The 17639-nt window shown below is 32.6% G+C and overlaps 2 protein-coding genes across 36 annotated transcripts in view; one reads left to right on the top strand and one right to left on the bottom strand.

Annotated features, from left to right (window-relative positions):
* The first annotated feature begins 120 nt into the window (after positions 1–120).
* On the top strand, positions 121–13038 carry LOC107992455 (protein YIPF1). Its single transcript, XM_017048325.3, has 4 exons — positions 121–322; positions 470–855; positions 927–1107; positions 1173–13038. The coding sequence occupies exons 1-4, from the start codon at positions 121–123 to the stop codon at positions 1343–1345; spliced, it is 942 nt and encodes a 313-aa protein (XP_016903814.1). The 3' UTR covers positions 1346–13038.
* The window catches only part of LOC108002696 (homeodomain-interacting protein kinase 2), a 29638-nt gene continuing 15853 nt past the window's right edge, over positions 3855–17639 (bottom strand). For 25 of the 35 annotated variants that reach the window (XM_062071381.1, XM_062071415.1, XM_062071382.1 and 22 more), the window contains one exon: positions 3855–17015. In XM_062071381.1, the coding sequence (XP_061927365.1) occupies positions 16817–17015 (199 nt within the window). In that variant the 3' untranslated portion in view covers positions 3855–16816. The remainder of the gene's footprint in view (positions 17016–17639) is intronic. The other 10 variants (XM_062071388.1, XM_062071401.1, XM_062071411.1 and 7 more) reach the window with 1 other exon arrangement.

The following is a 17639-nucleotide window of genomic DNA, read 5'->3' as shown; positions in this document are numbered from 1 at the left end:
CAATAAATATTAGTTAATATTTAAATTCGATTGGTTGCGTGTACGTATATATCTTTTTTACAATATGTATGCTGCGCCCTTGTCAAACGGATAGGAAAAAACAACACAACATAAATAACTATGGATGGAAATCAATCAAAAGCAAGTGATTCACAGTTTATTTCATTTCAAGATTTTCCTTCAATAAATCATGAAGGAAATATTACTCAAGCACAATTGGATATTAACACAACCACTCATCAAGGTTTTAATAACCTCTCAAATGACACTTCAGGCATTGGTATTATCGAAGATCTTCAGGGAATGCCTGATAAAAATGAAGGTTTATGCTTTTAAAATCTTTTATTTAATTTTAGATAATTTTACGAATTTGATTCGTATTTCCATAATAGATATTATAATTTAAAATACTCTGTCAATATTAGATGTCTGATTACACGTTTTTAAAATTTTATCTTTTCTTTTCTAGCCAACTCATCACGCAATTTTTGGACAATAGAGTATTATCAAAAGTTCTTTAATGTAAAAACAAATGATGTGGTAGAAAGAATTAAAAGATCTATGTTTCCACATGGTAGTGAAAATTATTTGATATCCCATATTAGACCAAATCCAGATCTTTATGGTCCCTTTTGGATTTGTGTTACGTTAATATTTTCTATTGCCATTAGTGGAAATTTGGCTGATTATTTACAAACAGCTAATTCAAGTAAATATCATTGGAGGTATGAATTTCATATTGTATCTTATGCTGCGACCTGTATATTTTTATATGCATGGTTATTACCACTTACTTTGTGGGGAGCTCTAAAATGGACTACAAGCACAAGAGATACAGAGGAGGAATTAATTGAGGTTTGATATTGTCTATTTATTTTTTTTTTTAAGTATATAATAATTTTCAAAGAAATATTCTTTTATTTTAGTCTTATGCAACTCCTGGTCTTCTAGAACTTATATGCCTTTATGGTTATTCTTTGGCTATTTATATTCCTGTAGCTTTTTTTTGGACAATTCAAATTGAATGGTTGCAGTGGAGTTTAGTCGTAGTAGCAACTTTTTTATCCGGAGGGGTGTTATTAAGGTCTTTGTTACCTTTAATAACAGGTATTACATTATAAATATATTCCTAAAACAATGAGAATAAATTGATAGAATACATTAATTTTCAGGCAGGTATAGGATAATGTATATTGTAATAATTCTTGGTATGCACCTTTTATTGGCAATAGGATTTATGCGATACTTTTTTCATATACCATCAAAGACTTTAATTATGGAACATATAACACAAATGCAAACAGAAATTATAGGAAATCAAGGTGCAAATAATCATTCTGGCTAATTATATTTCAATTTATTATACGTCAACAATGGTGGACTTGAAAGCATCTATATTTTATAATAAGTTGCCGATATATTGGCAAGCACATTTATTCCAATAAATACCGACTGATAAAACCGAATGATAAAATCGCACATATTCGTTGAAAGTTAATTCCATTTTGTGCATGTAGATGTAGTATTTATACTATACCTGTGAGCAAAAAATAAATGAAAATAACTAAAATTTGTCACATTTGAGGCACTAGTGTTTATTAAAAACATTTCAGTCAATTCATATCAAATATATATATACATATATATATATATATATATGTATATATATGTATATATAATATTCCTGTGTGTCAGGGCAATATAGAAGGCCAACAAAATGTCTGGTTGATTTATTTTCACAGCCCCTATTTTAATATAGGGACGCGTTACATATCAACGCAACACATATCATTTACAATCATACGAACCTCCATATTGTACATAATAATTGTTAGTACTCGTAATACAATAGATAGTATTTATAATTATTAGTCATCATTAATACAATCGTACGTAATTCATTAAGATTTTCTTCTTTATTATGATTAATCAATGTGATAAAAGGCAACATTCACTTTGTAATAGTATCGTCACATTATTATCATCGGTCTATCAATATTATATTATGACAGTAGTAATTTGCCGTTTAACGTTATTACACAAACGATGCAACATTGATATATTGATAAATAACTTTCCAATTGTTTATCGTGATTTTACTAGATTTAATTTTTTTTTTATACCATACGAAAACGATTTACGTGATCTTCATTGGCGTTATTACCGAAAAGAAACGAGTGCCGTGATAAGCTAATTTTACTAATATAAGAATGTTCATTTTATCTATAAACGATTTCGCGTTTGGATCTAATTGGAAGTTAAAAGTATTTCTTTCTCTTTTTTCTTTTTTTTTTTTAACTTTTTCAAAAAGTATCAACACGTAATCTTGTAAAAGTTCAAGCAATTCGCAAGAGATAATACGATAGTAAAATTTAGCAAATATTTCGAGTTCTACCAAGTCTTTCGTTTTGCAAGCCTTGTCGATGTGAGCGTCGCGTGTACAAAATAGAAAAAAGTTCGATCAGAATTTGACTTCTTTAAAATAAGTAATAAAGCATCTCTCGTAGCCTGTATTTTCGTCCACACTCATGCAATATTTTTTAGATTTTTTAATTTGATTACTGAAAATTAAAATTAATTAAATTATGATTCGATGGCCACTGATGAGAATAAAAATCGATCGATACGAATTATTCGGATATTTAAGCACAAATACTGTCATAATAAAATCAGTAATATTTTTTATAATCAATTGATCTTGAATATTAAATTTTTTCAAAATTTTATCAAAAATTTGTCAAATATTATTAAATCAATGCGTACTTTTGTATAATTGTATGAACAATATGTTTAAGGAAATATAACATTGGATTATGGTGAGATGGGCGCAAAAGTTATGGAATATGTTGTGCACACAATGACGTTTTTTAATACTGTAAAACAATAAACATTTTTTATTAGATCGGTATTTTCGCTTGGACATTGGTATCCTTGATACAAGCTACCAGAATTTCTGTTCGAGCGTTTAAAACTCAGTAAAGCGTTTCGACGATCACGAAACCGCCGGAACGATATTCTATAATTTACGGCTAGTGCTCACAACGACTTGGTCCAACGTGTTTACAAGATAATTACAGTCAAAGTTTGCGAATAGGCAGGAGCAATAATAACGAGTAATAAATCTACGACAGTCTACTTAGTTACTTGTTTTTTTCTTCTCTCAATCTTTTCTGCATCGTTACACGAAACGATATTTTTGTTTCTCATCTCTCCTTTTCTTTTTTTTTTTTTTCTTTTTTAAATATTAAATATTAAGATTCTCAACGCGTTTACACGGACAAGGAGAGCGTGTTAAACGAATTGAGAGAAGGATTTGCAATTAGTTCTTATTACCGTTATTTACAATTAGGTGTGTCGCCGGGCATGTCTATCGTTATTATTGTTAATTAATATTAATATTATATAATATACATTTTCTTCTTCTATTTCGAAAATGCAAACACGCATAACTATTACAGAAACATACAGAGCAACTGTGCGCGAGTCGCACGCCAGGCGCCCTTTAAATATTACACATAGATAATAATGTTTACCCTGGTTTTATCAATTATTACAAGTATACGCATATATGTATATGTATGTACTTTTATATATATATATATATATATATATACACATACTTATATAACATTGCTCATAAATGTTATATTTTCTTTATACAATCGTTGACTATCATCTTCTACCATGTTACACAATATTGCGGTAATTTCAGTCGCATGCTTAAATAGTATGTAATCCATTTCCTTTTTTTTTATCCTAAATTTCGAAATTTTTACTTACAATAAACAAACTTTAAACGATACTGTAAGTCGTTGAATTGAACGAGATACTACTACATATTCTTGAAAAATTACTTTTTTCCTTCTTAAAAAAAATTTATTTATTCTTTATGAAATATTACATTAGGTTGAAAATAAATGATAATGTACGATACGAGAAAGACGCGTTAATACTTATATATACATATCTTTTTTTTCAGGTTTTCTTTTTATTTTTTTATCTTGCCAAAGTTGCAACTATATTGTTAATTATTGTTGTTATTTCAAAGCTTTCTGCGTTTCTTAACATTTTTGTGTGCGATTTATCAGATAGACCAGGATATATTACCAATTTCGAACCAATCGTTTTGCTATCAATCATGATGAAAATGCATATTTGGAAAGTGGTAACTACCGCACGGTCGGTTTTCAATTCGTTTAATTACATCTAATATATTTTGCAATTTAACTACTTGGGTTAATCAGGATGCACGTGAATTCGTGATTAAAAATCCCCGCTTATTTGCACGTTCGCAAGGAATTTCTACTCTTTATTGTACTATCTAGGTGAACGGTACGTTTTTCGACAAATTAAGGGCGAACAAAAAAAAGGAAAGGGATATAGGTGTTTAACTTTTCTGTCTTTTTTCTTTTTTTTTTTTCTCAATAGAAATTTTTACGAGGAGAATGGATATCAAATTTTTGGTATCGACGACCGTGACACGTTGATATGTTCTTTTCTAGACTGAAGCTACACAATTCAATTTGGAAAAGTCGTTAAATTTCTTTTTAGAAATTAGTAAACGCAAAACCTGGATTCTAAGAAAGATTCAGAAAGACGAGATCTTTTGCGAGTACTCTTGAGTATACTTGCCGAGTATACTACTCGAGCACTTTCAAATATATCGAATCGCTCAGTCGCTTTGCCGTAACTTTCTAAGAAGATAAAGTTAGTCCGTTTTGGTCAATTACTTAGGACAGATAGTTAACTTTAATAATAACTAACACGATTAAAAAACTACGAGAAACTTACACTCGAAGAATACACATTTCTAACTGTATGTACGTGTATACAATGTGTCGTTACTTTTGCGCGCTATGAAATTCTTGTTGCTTTCTAAATTTTTATCGTACAATTAGACTGTTTTTTTAAATACGTGTTCTACGAGTAAGGTTCGAATAAAAATCCAGTACGTTACACGTTTCCATTATTTGTGTGTGTATGTATATATATGTGGTGTGTACGTGTGTGTGTGTGTAAATGCATCACGTAAAAATGTGTTCGAAACGTATCGCGCTAAAAGCACAGTTATAGAAACAGAGAAGAAACACGTAGCGAACATAGACACGGGCTAAAATTTTTTTTGTTCGTGCCCGAGGAGAAAAAATTCGCCAGCGTGGTTCGTTGAGTTCGATGCAAAGTTATAAAAAAGGGACGTTTCGTTTGCTCCTCTTCCACTTCTATTAACGAGTTTTTCACCTATGGCTTATAAGAACGTGAGTTTCTTTTTTTTTTTTTGATCAAAAGTTCCACGTTGATCGTAAATTTTTTTTTTCTTTTTCTTCCTTTTTATTCCGATCGAACGGCTCGTTTGATTGCGTGCTTAAGTGATAACAGGTACATAAATTACACACGAAGTAGTGAACTATAATTTCTTTTCCTTTCTCTCTTCTCTTTTCAAAAGCTTCTTTCCGGAATTGCCTGGTACTTGGGGAATGTTCGGCGATGCATTTGTCCGGTTCTTTTTCTTTTCTCGATTTTCTTTGACCCACGAGTTTCCTCGTCGATCGCTCGAATTGTCTCGATTGTTCAACGACAATTCTTTTGCTTGATATTTTTTCAATCGGCGAGATCTCTTCCCGCTGCACACAACGCAAGACGCCAAGAGTATTGAGATTGCGAGAGAAACTAAAAAAAAAAAAACGCGGGAAGTGAAACCGGTAATAGCGATACCCGATACTTCTTTCCTTTTCCTGATACGACTTCCTTTCAAGCGTGTGGAAGGTGTGACGTGGACGATGCGGTTATCTCTGTTTGTTTACCGACGAAAAGGATAAAACAGACTCGTCGATCGGATGATGATTGGAATAAGGATTCGCGGCCGTAGCATAAAAGAGAGAAAAAAAGGGAGACAACGTTTGAAAAGAATAGAACCGTAAAAAGACAGCGAAAATTCAGTTGAAAAAGTGTCCGAGCGAATACACGGACATCTGTATTTATTAACTATTTAGAACATAGTGATGCTTGCGTGAACTTTTCTCTTTCTTTCTCTGTCGTTTATACTTTTTGCATTTTTATTGTTATTATTATTATTATTATTATTATTATCATTATTATTTTAAATGTTTCTTTTCGTTTATTCATTTCTTCTTTTTTCTTTCCTGTTTTTTTTTTTTTTTTTTTTGCTAATTATCAATCGTTCAAGTTGCATAGCTTATTTCCTTGATTACATTTTTTTTACGCGGCTTCAAAGAGCATCGAAGCTCTCATCGATCACCTTAAGCATTAGTCTTTAGTATTTGATTATTATACTACAGTAATATACAGAAAATCGTGGTTCTTGTCCCGGTAGCCTGCTCGTCCATCGAGTCAATTTTATCTCCCATTAGTTCGCAATTGTGTCGATTTTAATTTGTCGCTGGACGAGCAGTCCCCGGGGCTTTCAATTAATATTCAATAATTACAATACACTAAATATAATCGGCCCGTGTATATTAAAATATAAATATCAAATAGACTTTTTGCCCCCAGGATGTATGCACCTAAATGCCGATGCGCGACTTAAAAATTGAGAAATGTTCGTTAAGTAAGTCGTCACCGATTAGTCAAAACCCCTGTTGTCGAAAGTACGCGGATCTCGTCACCACCAAAATTTCGATAAAATCCAAAAAATGAATTTTATTATCATCATCATCATCATCATCATCATCATTATTATTATTATTATTAACGAAGAAAAATATTCAGTCGATAGTCGATCGTTTTGTTTTTTTTTTCTCTAATCGAGACGAGATTTTCTACGTGTAGTTATCTATAGATTCCGGTAGTGACGAGCCATTTCGAGATGAGAAGATTAGAATTTTTCCGTTATCTACTAGATGATATTATAATGACCCTTAATTCCATTACAGTATCGAAACGTCGTGTCGGTCGACAGTGACGAAGAAGATTTCGAGAATCGTTTGATTCACTGTACAATTTAAAGCCTAAATACTTTTTGATTTGTCTGCTGATTGATTTATAATTGTCGTTCGTTTTCCATCGTTCTCTCCAACGAGGCGTTTATTGTCAGACACACTAAAGTGAAGCCAAAGAACAGGACTCGTCGCGGTCGGTCGACCCAACGCCGTGAACCGTAACGCAGCGGTTCTTTCGCAGTTTTTCTACACTTTCTTCTCGATCTTCTTCCTCTTTTTTTTTCTTTCTTTCTTTCTTTCTCGTTCGTTCGCTAGTCCATATAATAATTCCTTTCTCTCGAAACTTATTATTATTACCAATTTTTTCCAACAGTTTTTCTAATATTCGACGACGACGACGACATTCGGATTCGTATAGTTCCGTATTCGTGCACAAACTATTTCCGAGACCAAACTAAACCTATGCTTTGTACTCTGGTCGACCTCTGAAATAATTCATCGCACGCGCAAGCAGTGGATATCTCAATTTTTCTTTGCCTTCTATTATACAATTTTTATATATGTATATGATGTATATTCATATATGTATATGTATATATATATATATATATATGTGTGTACGTGTGTATGTATGTATGTGTGTGTGTGTGTGTGTAAAGAGAAACGGTGTTCAACGAAATAACCGAGCATAAAAGCGAGACGAATCGAATTCTAAGTTAACGAAAATAATTAGCCCGGTCGATAAACGAAATTCTAGAAGATATTCTGCATGGATCGTCGATATAAGGCACGCTCTACTAGTAAATAAATTTGATGAGTCGATAAATACGAGTGCTTGCACTCGGTAGTTTCGACACACCGATACATTTTTACAGGCCATGCGTTTTTTAAGCTGATTCGATCGTGTTTGTAAACAAACACGGGAAGAGAAAAACCGTTCGTCGATTTCTTCCCTCCTATCGATTACAACGCGAATACAAGTTGCGCCTTCTTCTGTGTTCTAAAATTCTACAGCGGAAGTCGCGCAAAGTGAAAAGCGGTAGACAGAAAATAGCCGTCTCTCGGATGCTCGGATATCTGTTGTACGCCATTCTCGTTCGACGACTCCGCCATTACGCACGCGGCAAAGACAATCGGCGCAGCCTGAGAGTTTTAATACTTTAAGACAGACTTTCTGCGAAAGCTTAAAAAAAACTTTTTCTTTTTCTCCTCCTTTCCTCCTCCGTGTGTACGTGTGTGTTTCACTCACTCACTCTCTCTCTCTCTCTCTCTTTCCCTCTCTGCCTTTTCCTTTTTATTTCTCCGTTCGTTTTCCTACGCTAAATACCGCCATTTAGAAACTTCACTTTACACTCGCTACGACAGCGATCGATCGGGGTTTATGCTACGTTGCTGGATCCACGATCATACCGAATCCATCGAGTTTAACGTTTTTCGTTTCTTTTCGAATTTTTTTTTGAAATTTTGAAAACCTGACACCGCGAAGTGTACAATTTGTCTTATTTCTCGATTCAAGAAGAACGAAATCGAAAAGAAGATCGATCTTGTTCAAAACTTTCGATGAATTCGGTGACACCGTGGTAACGATAATTTACACATTTATACACTTGTATTCGTTACGTATAGGATAAAGAAGTTTGGCAAACAATGTCAATATTAATCGACGGCACGAAGGACTTATCCTCTCAACATGTGTGTATGTGTATGTGTGTATATGTGTACGTGTAACTATTATACATGTATCGATGATAATGTTACCGCGATAAGGCAATGCTATGAAAATTCTTCGCGTGAAAAGGATTAAACAAGAAGAAAGGGAAAAGACGAGTGAAAAATCGACTGAAAAGTTCGAGAATTTTTGGAAAAAAAAAAAAAAAAAGAAAAATTTGTTTTTTTTTTTGTCACCTTTCCGAACAAGCCCGGCTTCTTTCGAACAAGTGGAAGAGAAAATTACGATCAGAGAACGAAAAGATACCAAACACACTGTCGTCGTGGAAGATGAAAAGATCCATATATACATATATACCTTATTTTTCCAAGATATCTTACGATCAATTTAGATTGATTAAAAAATTAATTAAAAGATACAACAAGGTATGTTGTATCAGCCCATACGACACGAATGAAACAATACAATAATTTGTAATCACAACGATGTTAAATCCGTTATCCAATAATAATAGTTACAAATAGTGCTACTGCTATCATAGTATAATTAAAATACACAAAAGGCGAACATTCATAGGCGGTACAAATATATAATATAGCCATATAGCGAATAGATTTATCTGTAACAGCGAATTCGTCTTATTCGTACGATTGTATAAAGTTCTAAGTTTTAAAGAAGTTTAGATAGACCTGTTTTAACTTCGTTACGAACCGTTATTTTTTCCTTTCTTTCTTTCCTCACCGAATTTCACCTTTAGTTTAGTTTTAACTTTCATTATTTCAAAGTTGGATAGAAATCTATAGAAATCAGATTTTCGTACGATTGAAAATCTTGTGGAAGGAATCCCGAAGTTGAGCGAACCAAGGAGAATCCTTTGAACACCGGTGAAGAATAAACAACCAATACCTTTGAAACTACCTATAGAAGAAGAAAAAAAAAAAGTTTGTTCGCTTGAAAATTCGCTTTATCTCTTTGTGAAAATACCGATCTGGTAAATAAGTCCAATAAGTAGAATGTTTCTTCCACGTGGCACGAAACGAAAACAACATGGGAACGCGTGTTTTTTCGTCGAAAAAGAAACGTTGAAAAGAAGGAAACGAATATTATAAAAAGAAAACTAGAAGTAGAAGAAAGAAAAATTCTATATATCTAAATCGTACGAACATCGAAACACCAAAATTTCTACTTTCTTCCACAGCGAATACTATCAAACTATGCCAAGGCGTAAATCTCTAATTATCGATCCTAATTCCGTCACCCATTAAAGACGAGAAAAATCGTATTATTATAACAATATAACAATGTCTAAGCAGCAGTGATGTGTTTACACGAGTGTTCTTTCCCCCTCCCCCGCGCTCCCTCCCCCCATTTTCGTTTAAAAACTATTAATAGATTAGCCCCTTATTCGTATAACATTATGCATAATTGTTGACAAACGTATATAATACAAGTACTACCGTTAATATTATTTGCAATATTACCATAGTATAATAGTGAACATTAAGAACATCGAAGAACAGTCAGATGTGAATCGTCGATTCTAGCCTAATTTTACCCGCACGGTTTCTATCATTTACTTCTTGCTTCTCTAATCGGACTTCATTTACTCGTGTCGAGTTACGATACGGAGCAGAAGAAAGGAAACGAAAGAAATTAAAAAAAAAAAAAAAAAAAAAAAGAAAAATAAAAGAGAAAAAGAAAAAAAAACAACAAAAGAGGAAACATCTGAGATATCTAACAGCGGTCTCCGCAGTTCGTCTCGATTCAAAATTTCATCAAAATTTTGAATCGTTTCAGAGAAGTCTCAAGGTACGAATTAAAACTACGGACTATTGTAATTTCTCTTTGCACGGTGTATATATATACATATACATATAATCTACGAGATCGCGCGCGCACGTAAACCGAACAAAGAAATTCGTGCGTATGGGATCGTGAGCAAAATTCTAGTTGACGAGTCGCGACCAAACGAAATTTAAGATAAGTATCGTATATACATACACATATACGCCGATAGTATACGCCGTTTGGGTTTTTTCTCTCTCTCTCTGCTTCTTCTTTTTTTCTTTTTCTTTTTTTTTTTTTTTTTTCTTTTTTTCATTATTCGTTTCTAAATTGTAAATGTGGTCCGATCGTGATGAGCAATCCGACGATTAAAGACCAAGAACGTAAGAAGACAGACGTTTAAGAATTCACAGAGCACAATACAATATCAATCCTCTAGTAGTAACTCCAAAAATATGTTATTCTCTCCTATATTTGTAATAACTACGCTATCTATTCCTCGCAAAAAATCAGTTACTTTGTTTTACAGTGATAATATATAATATATATATATTATATGTATATAATATATATATAATTTTATACGAACTATCCATACAACGCGATGAACATTAAATTCTAAGTCCACAAAAAAAAAACGTAATTTTATCCGTGGATTTCCCTTCTTTTTTCCTTTCTTTCTCTTTTATTTATCCTTTCGTGTTTTTTTTTCTTTTTTCTTCATTTCTGGCCATTTCAACGAGAGTCGAATCCGTTATTTAACAGTTGTTCTAACCTCGTTCGTCGAACATCATTTTACGACACCGAATACTCGTGTACAGAAACTGATCCATCCAGTTTTCGAAAAATCCTCTCTTTTCTTTTTTTTTTTTTTTTTTTCCTATAATTATTAATCGTTATTTTTCTTCCCTTTCGTCTTTCGAGCCGAAAGAAAGAAATTTCAAGTTCCATGCACGAGCACTCGGGATCGAGCATTAGAGATTCCACACACTAAATAAATTTTCTATTGGACACAATCTCATTAACATTTTAGGCACTACACCTAGACACTAAGAAATCACTCCGCTCCCTTCTGCCCTGATGCGATAAGAAATATATTTACAAATTTAAAAATGATTAAAATAATATTATATCTCTATAGCTTCGAGTGTATACATGTATGTGCACGTACGCGCGTGAACGCGCACGCTTATAATCCGTGTATTATGTAGGTGTATTATTTTGTACATGTGTTCCTTGTTTTTCTTTTTTTTTCTTTTTTTTTTTTCTTTTTTTTGAATGTATTATATTATGTATCATCGTGTCACCCGAAAGGAAGAGGTAAACTGTTACGCTTGCGCCCAACAATGAGTGTGAAGTAGCGTCACCATCTATCCTAGAAAATATCGTATCTTTTTTCTTTTTTTAGCACAATTTTCCCTCTAAAGTGGTGAAAAAATATGGAAGTAAAAATCTACCACAAACGTCGTCTAATCTATCGTGTCACTCGAAGCAAAAAATTCGCTAGAGGAAAGAAAAGAGATAAAAAAAAAAAAAAAAAAGCTTAAGAAGAAATATCAAAGAAAATTCGAACAAATTGGACGATGAGCAGCTAAGGTAACATCAGTATCATCATCCTATCGAAAGTGACATTCGTATGATAACGTATAACCTTCTCGATCGTTAACGACAAACACTATACTATTTTTTTTTTTTTTATATGATTTATATATATAACGCGTCATGCACGTTGGCCTATCTAAAAGCCCGATCAAAATAACATCGTGCATCGAAAATGTTGGATCTTATAATTAATAAAATATCACAACTAGAACCATCGTTATAATATTACGGTACGTTTTCAGAGAAAAAAAAAAAAAAAATAAAAGAAAAAGAAATCGTTTTCTTTTATTTTTTTTTTTTTTTCCGCATTAGTGGTGAGCTACTGTTATTTAGATACGCATCGACGCGACGCGTTTGGTTACTTATCTAACCGTACACAGCGTAAAACGTTATTATAAAGTAACAATGACTGCGCTAATATGACTATGAGCTTGTACTGACTGACGATCTACACCTAAAAGAGTGATAAACTAACATAGGATCATTGTATAGTTGCGTATACTAAACCCAAAGCTGTTAATTAATTAATTAATTAATTAATAATAACATCGACAATAATATAATTCTATTTGTTAGAGAATAACCGATATCCGACTCCACAAGCTGGTCATCTAAAATCTATTTTACCCAAATACTTTTTTCCATACTCGACGCTAATAACAACGTGAACTTAATAAAATAAAATACTTATATACGTAGATATATCAGATATATCATAGTGATTAATCAGAACGATCGATTCCACGATCAGCAATTACAGTCTTATGCTAACGTTATACGAATATTATATATCGTCAGTCAAGACTTGCTCTTTGGATGAAGAGAGAAGAGAAGAAAAAGAAAAAAAAAAAAAAAAAAAGGAAAAGAAAAAGAAAGAAATCTGACTGAAATTCTATCGCCTATCTAGTGACACGTATGTAAATATATACGTTCGAATGTACAGAGGAAAAAAAAAAAAAAAATGAAGCATGATGGTACATGACTATGACGCGTGAGACTGTCGTGTGTACTCGTCTTCTTACGTGTGTGTTTATGCATGCATCGATTCACGCGACGAAAACAAAAAAAAAAAAAAAAAAAAGAAAACATGTTTCTATAGATACACACCCGCAACGACAGTTTCCTTATTTCCCTTTTCTACGTAGAATGCGAAAAAATCTAAGGATATGACTTTTTGTTTCTCACGACTTACGAGAAGAAAAAAACTTTTCTTCTATGCGATACAATTTCTACGGTTTATATGGAAGCATACATATATACATGTAGGCGCGCAAACGTGTTTGTATAATAATTATAATTGTATAATTCGTACCGTATGATCGATACAATACGTAACACTTACAAGCTGATTGTAACTTTGTTTTTTTTTTTTGTTTTCTTTCGTTTACTGCAACTTTCACTATACACGTTTCTGTGATTCTACTATACTCGGTTTGCAGTAAATATAAATGTAAATTATGATTAATCGTTAAACAGGCACATCGACTTGGTTACATGACTTTTTTTTTTTTCCTCTTTAATTTTACATCGATATAATATTGCGCGTAAATAAAGATAAACGGATAAAGCCAATTTGCATTCATTATAACGTGCTGCATAAATTTGAAATTTATGTTTAAAAAATTAGATCGAACGGATATTTAAATATTTCGCGAGAAATAAATTAATAGGGAATATCATTATTCCGATTCTTCGTAATAAGTGTCTTTTGATTATGTTATAAAATTATCCATCCTTTATCTACCGAATTGGAATTAATTACGAATTAGCAGTTTTTGCATTGTGTTAATTTTTTTTTTTTTTTTAGGAAATTGAAAAATTTCTTTACGATATAGGTAACATATCTAAAAATCTCATTCTATCACACACACACACACACTCTTTCTCTCTCTCTCTCTCTACCACTGCTCTCTCGCTCTCTTCCTCTTTCTCTCTATCAATCACGCTAACCACGATCGTTTATTCATCTTCACTTATTCATTCAACATTTTCGCTCTAAGTGTAAAATACTTCTAATTAAACTCTGGACATGGTTCACTCTACAATCAACATACCGCAGCTAATATTCCGTACGTTATCATACAGCTATTTATATAAAATAATTAGCAAAACAATGCCTAAGCGTCATTCCGTTAAAAACCACGAGATATAATACGTCAGCACGCAGAAAAATCATTTTTTTTTTTGTTTTGTTAAAAGTATTTCGCGAGTCGTAAAATGATGATGAGTGTGCAAATCCATCCTTACAGCTGTTTCAACGTTAAAATGTAGGAAGAGAGCCACTCGCGATAATTATATGTACAAATCGACATTTGGGCATGCACATGTACATCGAATGCGGAGAATTGCAATTAATATTTTTTTTTTTTCCATTAAGAAGATAGAAATTGCTTCCTTTATACTGACGTGAAGAAGTGCGACAAGGAAGAACATGATTCGATTCAAGGGGAGAGAAAAAAAAAAAAAAAAAACAAAAGAGAATCGTGAGAAAAAAAAAAAGTTGCACCATTGACACGCTGATCGCAATAGAAAGAATCGAGTGTACGTTGAAGAAAAAAAAATGTGTGCAATCCGACATTGTAAGCGAATAATTGCAAACATCGACTTTTTCGACGAATTAAGTGTTGCAAAGATTGAATGCATCCTCAATCCTCCTTCTCTTCTTCCCTCAAATTTTACAATTTCGCGATTATCGTACACACATCCCTTTTGTTGTTGTCCATCCTAATTATTGTGTACCGCATATTTGTGCAATGTACTCGATAGGTACATTCTTAAATATATAACCCCTGGTGAAATGCAAAACGTTGTAACGTAACAGGTGAAACAAGGGTGTCGATGAAAAGAAAAGTGTGTGAAATTTATTGTACGAGAATCGTTTTCAACGTTGAAAAAAAATGTTGTAAGAGCAAGAAATTTCAATTCAACGAATCTAATTCAATTCTATTGTAAACGGGGGATATCTACGAAGAAAACTGCTAGTGTAATTATCTTAAAATCAGTGATGCCTAATCGCAATAATAATAGTAGTAGTAGTAGTAATAGTAGTAATAGTAGTAATAGTAGTAGTAGTAGTAGTAGTAGTAATAGTAATAGTAGTAGTGGTAATAGTAATAGTAATAATTATAATGAGGAGAATAAGAGTAATTACGTAGTAAAAATAAATAGTGAGGCTGCTGCGAGAAGGCACAGCTTTTGTCAAATACAAATTAATCGTGCGATTAAATATATTCGTAACATGTTTGAATCAAAACAGAAGAATTCGATTCTAAACCCAAACACACACTTTCATGTAGCAACATCCTCAGAAGGATGTATGCGGAAATACCACCAGCACTCCTATTGAGACAACAAATAAAACTTGGAACACATTTTATTACAACGAATCAATGTGTCGTGTATGATGTGTGTATGCGTGTAATTGATCAACTCCCTCACGACTGTAGAACGGGATTCTTCATCGACATCAAATAGCCCGTTTGAAAGAGAACGCTTGGTATTATAGTATATTAAAGCGTTGTCAGTTGACAGCGTCTCAAGTAACAAAAATCTGTTGTTGAAATTCTATTAACTAATTGCCGCGCTAAGATTATCTTTTTTCTTTAACGAGCATCATTAAAAATATAATATGCGTATGATATGTATCATACCATAAAAGAAATGCAAATTTATTTCCCGTTAACGCTGAACTTTGATAAAAGATAACTTGCTAATTGTTGTTGACTAAAGTAGCCCAATTTTTGTTTTTTTCTTTTTCACCAAATCACCGATATCGATGGTTTATCTACTTAAACCGCGCATAATTTGAAACAATACAAATTCAGATATCATGACAAAATCGCTTGGTCTTTTTTTCGTTTATACATCTACGTAATTTTTTTTTTTTTTGGCGCGGCAACATTTTTTCTTTTTTTTTTCGTCAAAAATATACAAAACACATCAAGTATATAATATATATATACTGCCAAGTATATAACATATGCGCCGTCTAAGCCGAACAAAATTGTATATCGATCATATTCACCAAATAATATTTGGAAAAATAATACAAATATAAATCATCAAAGCAATGGTTCACTGAGGAAACAATTGCGCAATGAGAAGTATCAAAAAAACTTTCTCACATTTTATCTCATTTTTTTCTACTTTTCTTTCTCTCTCTCTTTTTTTTTTTTTTTTACTTTCATTTACTTTTTCGTTCAAATATTTACGATTTACCGAACAAAAGGAAAAAGACAACACGTTTCATAATGGATACGTACGACAAATACGCTAATGAAAGCATTAGGACGCGACGCAAACGCGATCAGTCTATCGACTTTCGGACCCATATATATATATATATATTATATATATATATATTTCCTTTTTCGATCGAAATCATGGATAATTCTCCATTTTTTTTCTTCTTCTTCTTCTTTTTCTTCTTTTTATAATAGCACAGACAGGCAGTTTGAAGGGGGCGATCGCTGTTTAAGGACGGATTGTCTAAAAGTTAAGTTGAAGAACAACTTCAACGGTCTCGTCTTGAGACTCCGTCGAGTCTTTTCAGTCATAAATTTCATTTTCGTGACGATACAAGCTTAATGTTTTATTTTGTGTTTACAATAGTTGATAATAGTAATCGCGAAAAATCCCCTTCGTTTGCTAGTAAAAAAACACGTTTGCGAGGAATGAATGTGACAAATATGATGAGTTCTCTTTTTCCCTTTATTCGATCATCGTAGTGCGATCAATATCTTTCGATCTTGTAAAATTTCTTGTAAAAAGAAAAAGAAAAAGAAAAAAAAAAAAAGATGCGGCGAAAACCAGTGCTCGCGCGCCGTTTGATTTTTTTTCTTCTGAAACCAGACAGAGGAATAATTTACTCGGTGAACCACAAACTAGAAGGCTGATATTGATGTTTGGCCGGTGAAAGCGGGGCCAATCCGTAAACGGCTGTTGGCTGCATATGTGCAGGCAGTGGATGCGCTGCATGACTTGCCAGTAACGGTCTGGCCGAGCTGTGATGAGCTGGTGGTGGCAACGCTCGACTAGAATCATACAACGTTAATGGAGACGAGCTGTAAAAAACGGGATAATGAACGTTAGAAAGTCTCCGTAATGTTCTAAAAAGGGAAATGAAATTCATTTGTTTTAGAAAGATCATTTCTTCGTTCCACACGCATACGGTTTTATATAAGGAGAGATAACATTATGTACGTATATCATACATGAAAGAGAATCGAGTAATCGACAAATTTCTTTTTTTTTTTTTCTTTCTTTCTTTCTTTTTTACTTTACATCAAATACAATCGTTCGTTTGCATTTACGAAACGTTTTTCTTTCTTTCTTTTTTTTCTTTCTTTTTTTTTTTTTTGTGCAATTATCTAAGCAGGCAATCAATGGTACTACCTTGTACAAAATACATGTACATTCGAGCGTAAAATACATACTGTACATTCATCGTAATACGATAAGATAATTTTTACACTTTGATGGAGAGAAAAAAAAAAAGAAAAAAAAAAGAAAAAAAATAACGATAACAATAGAAAAGAAGAAAACGAAAAAAACGAAAAAAAAACGAAAAAAACGTTATATCTCTAGAGAGAAAAAAAATATCGATTATCCGACTGAATATATAAATACATCACACGATTTTTTTTACAACGTTACAATGTTACATGCTATTGAGAACAAGATAAAAA

This window comes from Apis cerana, linkage group LG2 (genome assembly GCF_029169275.1).
Source record: "Apis cerana isolate GH-2021 linkage group LG2, AcerK_1.0, whole genome shotgun sequence".
NCBI lineage: Eukaryota > Metazoa > Arthropoda > Insecta > Hymenoptera > Apidae > Apis > Apis cerana.
This window is presented reverse-complemented; position numbering and strand designations above follow the sequence as displayed.

What these genes read in the sequence shown, in the direction of transcription:
- LOC107992455 (XM_017048325.3), top strand. Translation starts at nt 121, where the DNA reads ATGGATGGAAATCAATCAAAAGCAAGTGATTCACAGTTTATTTCATTT. An exon ending in AATGCCTGATAAAAATGAAG is followed by an intron (nt 323 to 469) that starts GTTTATGCTTTT and finishes TTTCTTTTCTAG; the next exon opens with CCAACTCATCACGCAATTTT. An exon ending in TTTGTTACCTTTAATAACAG is followed by an intron (nt 1,108 to 1,172) that starts GTATTACATTAT and finishes ATTAATTTTCAG; the next exon opens with GCAGGTATAGGATAATGTAT.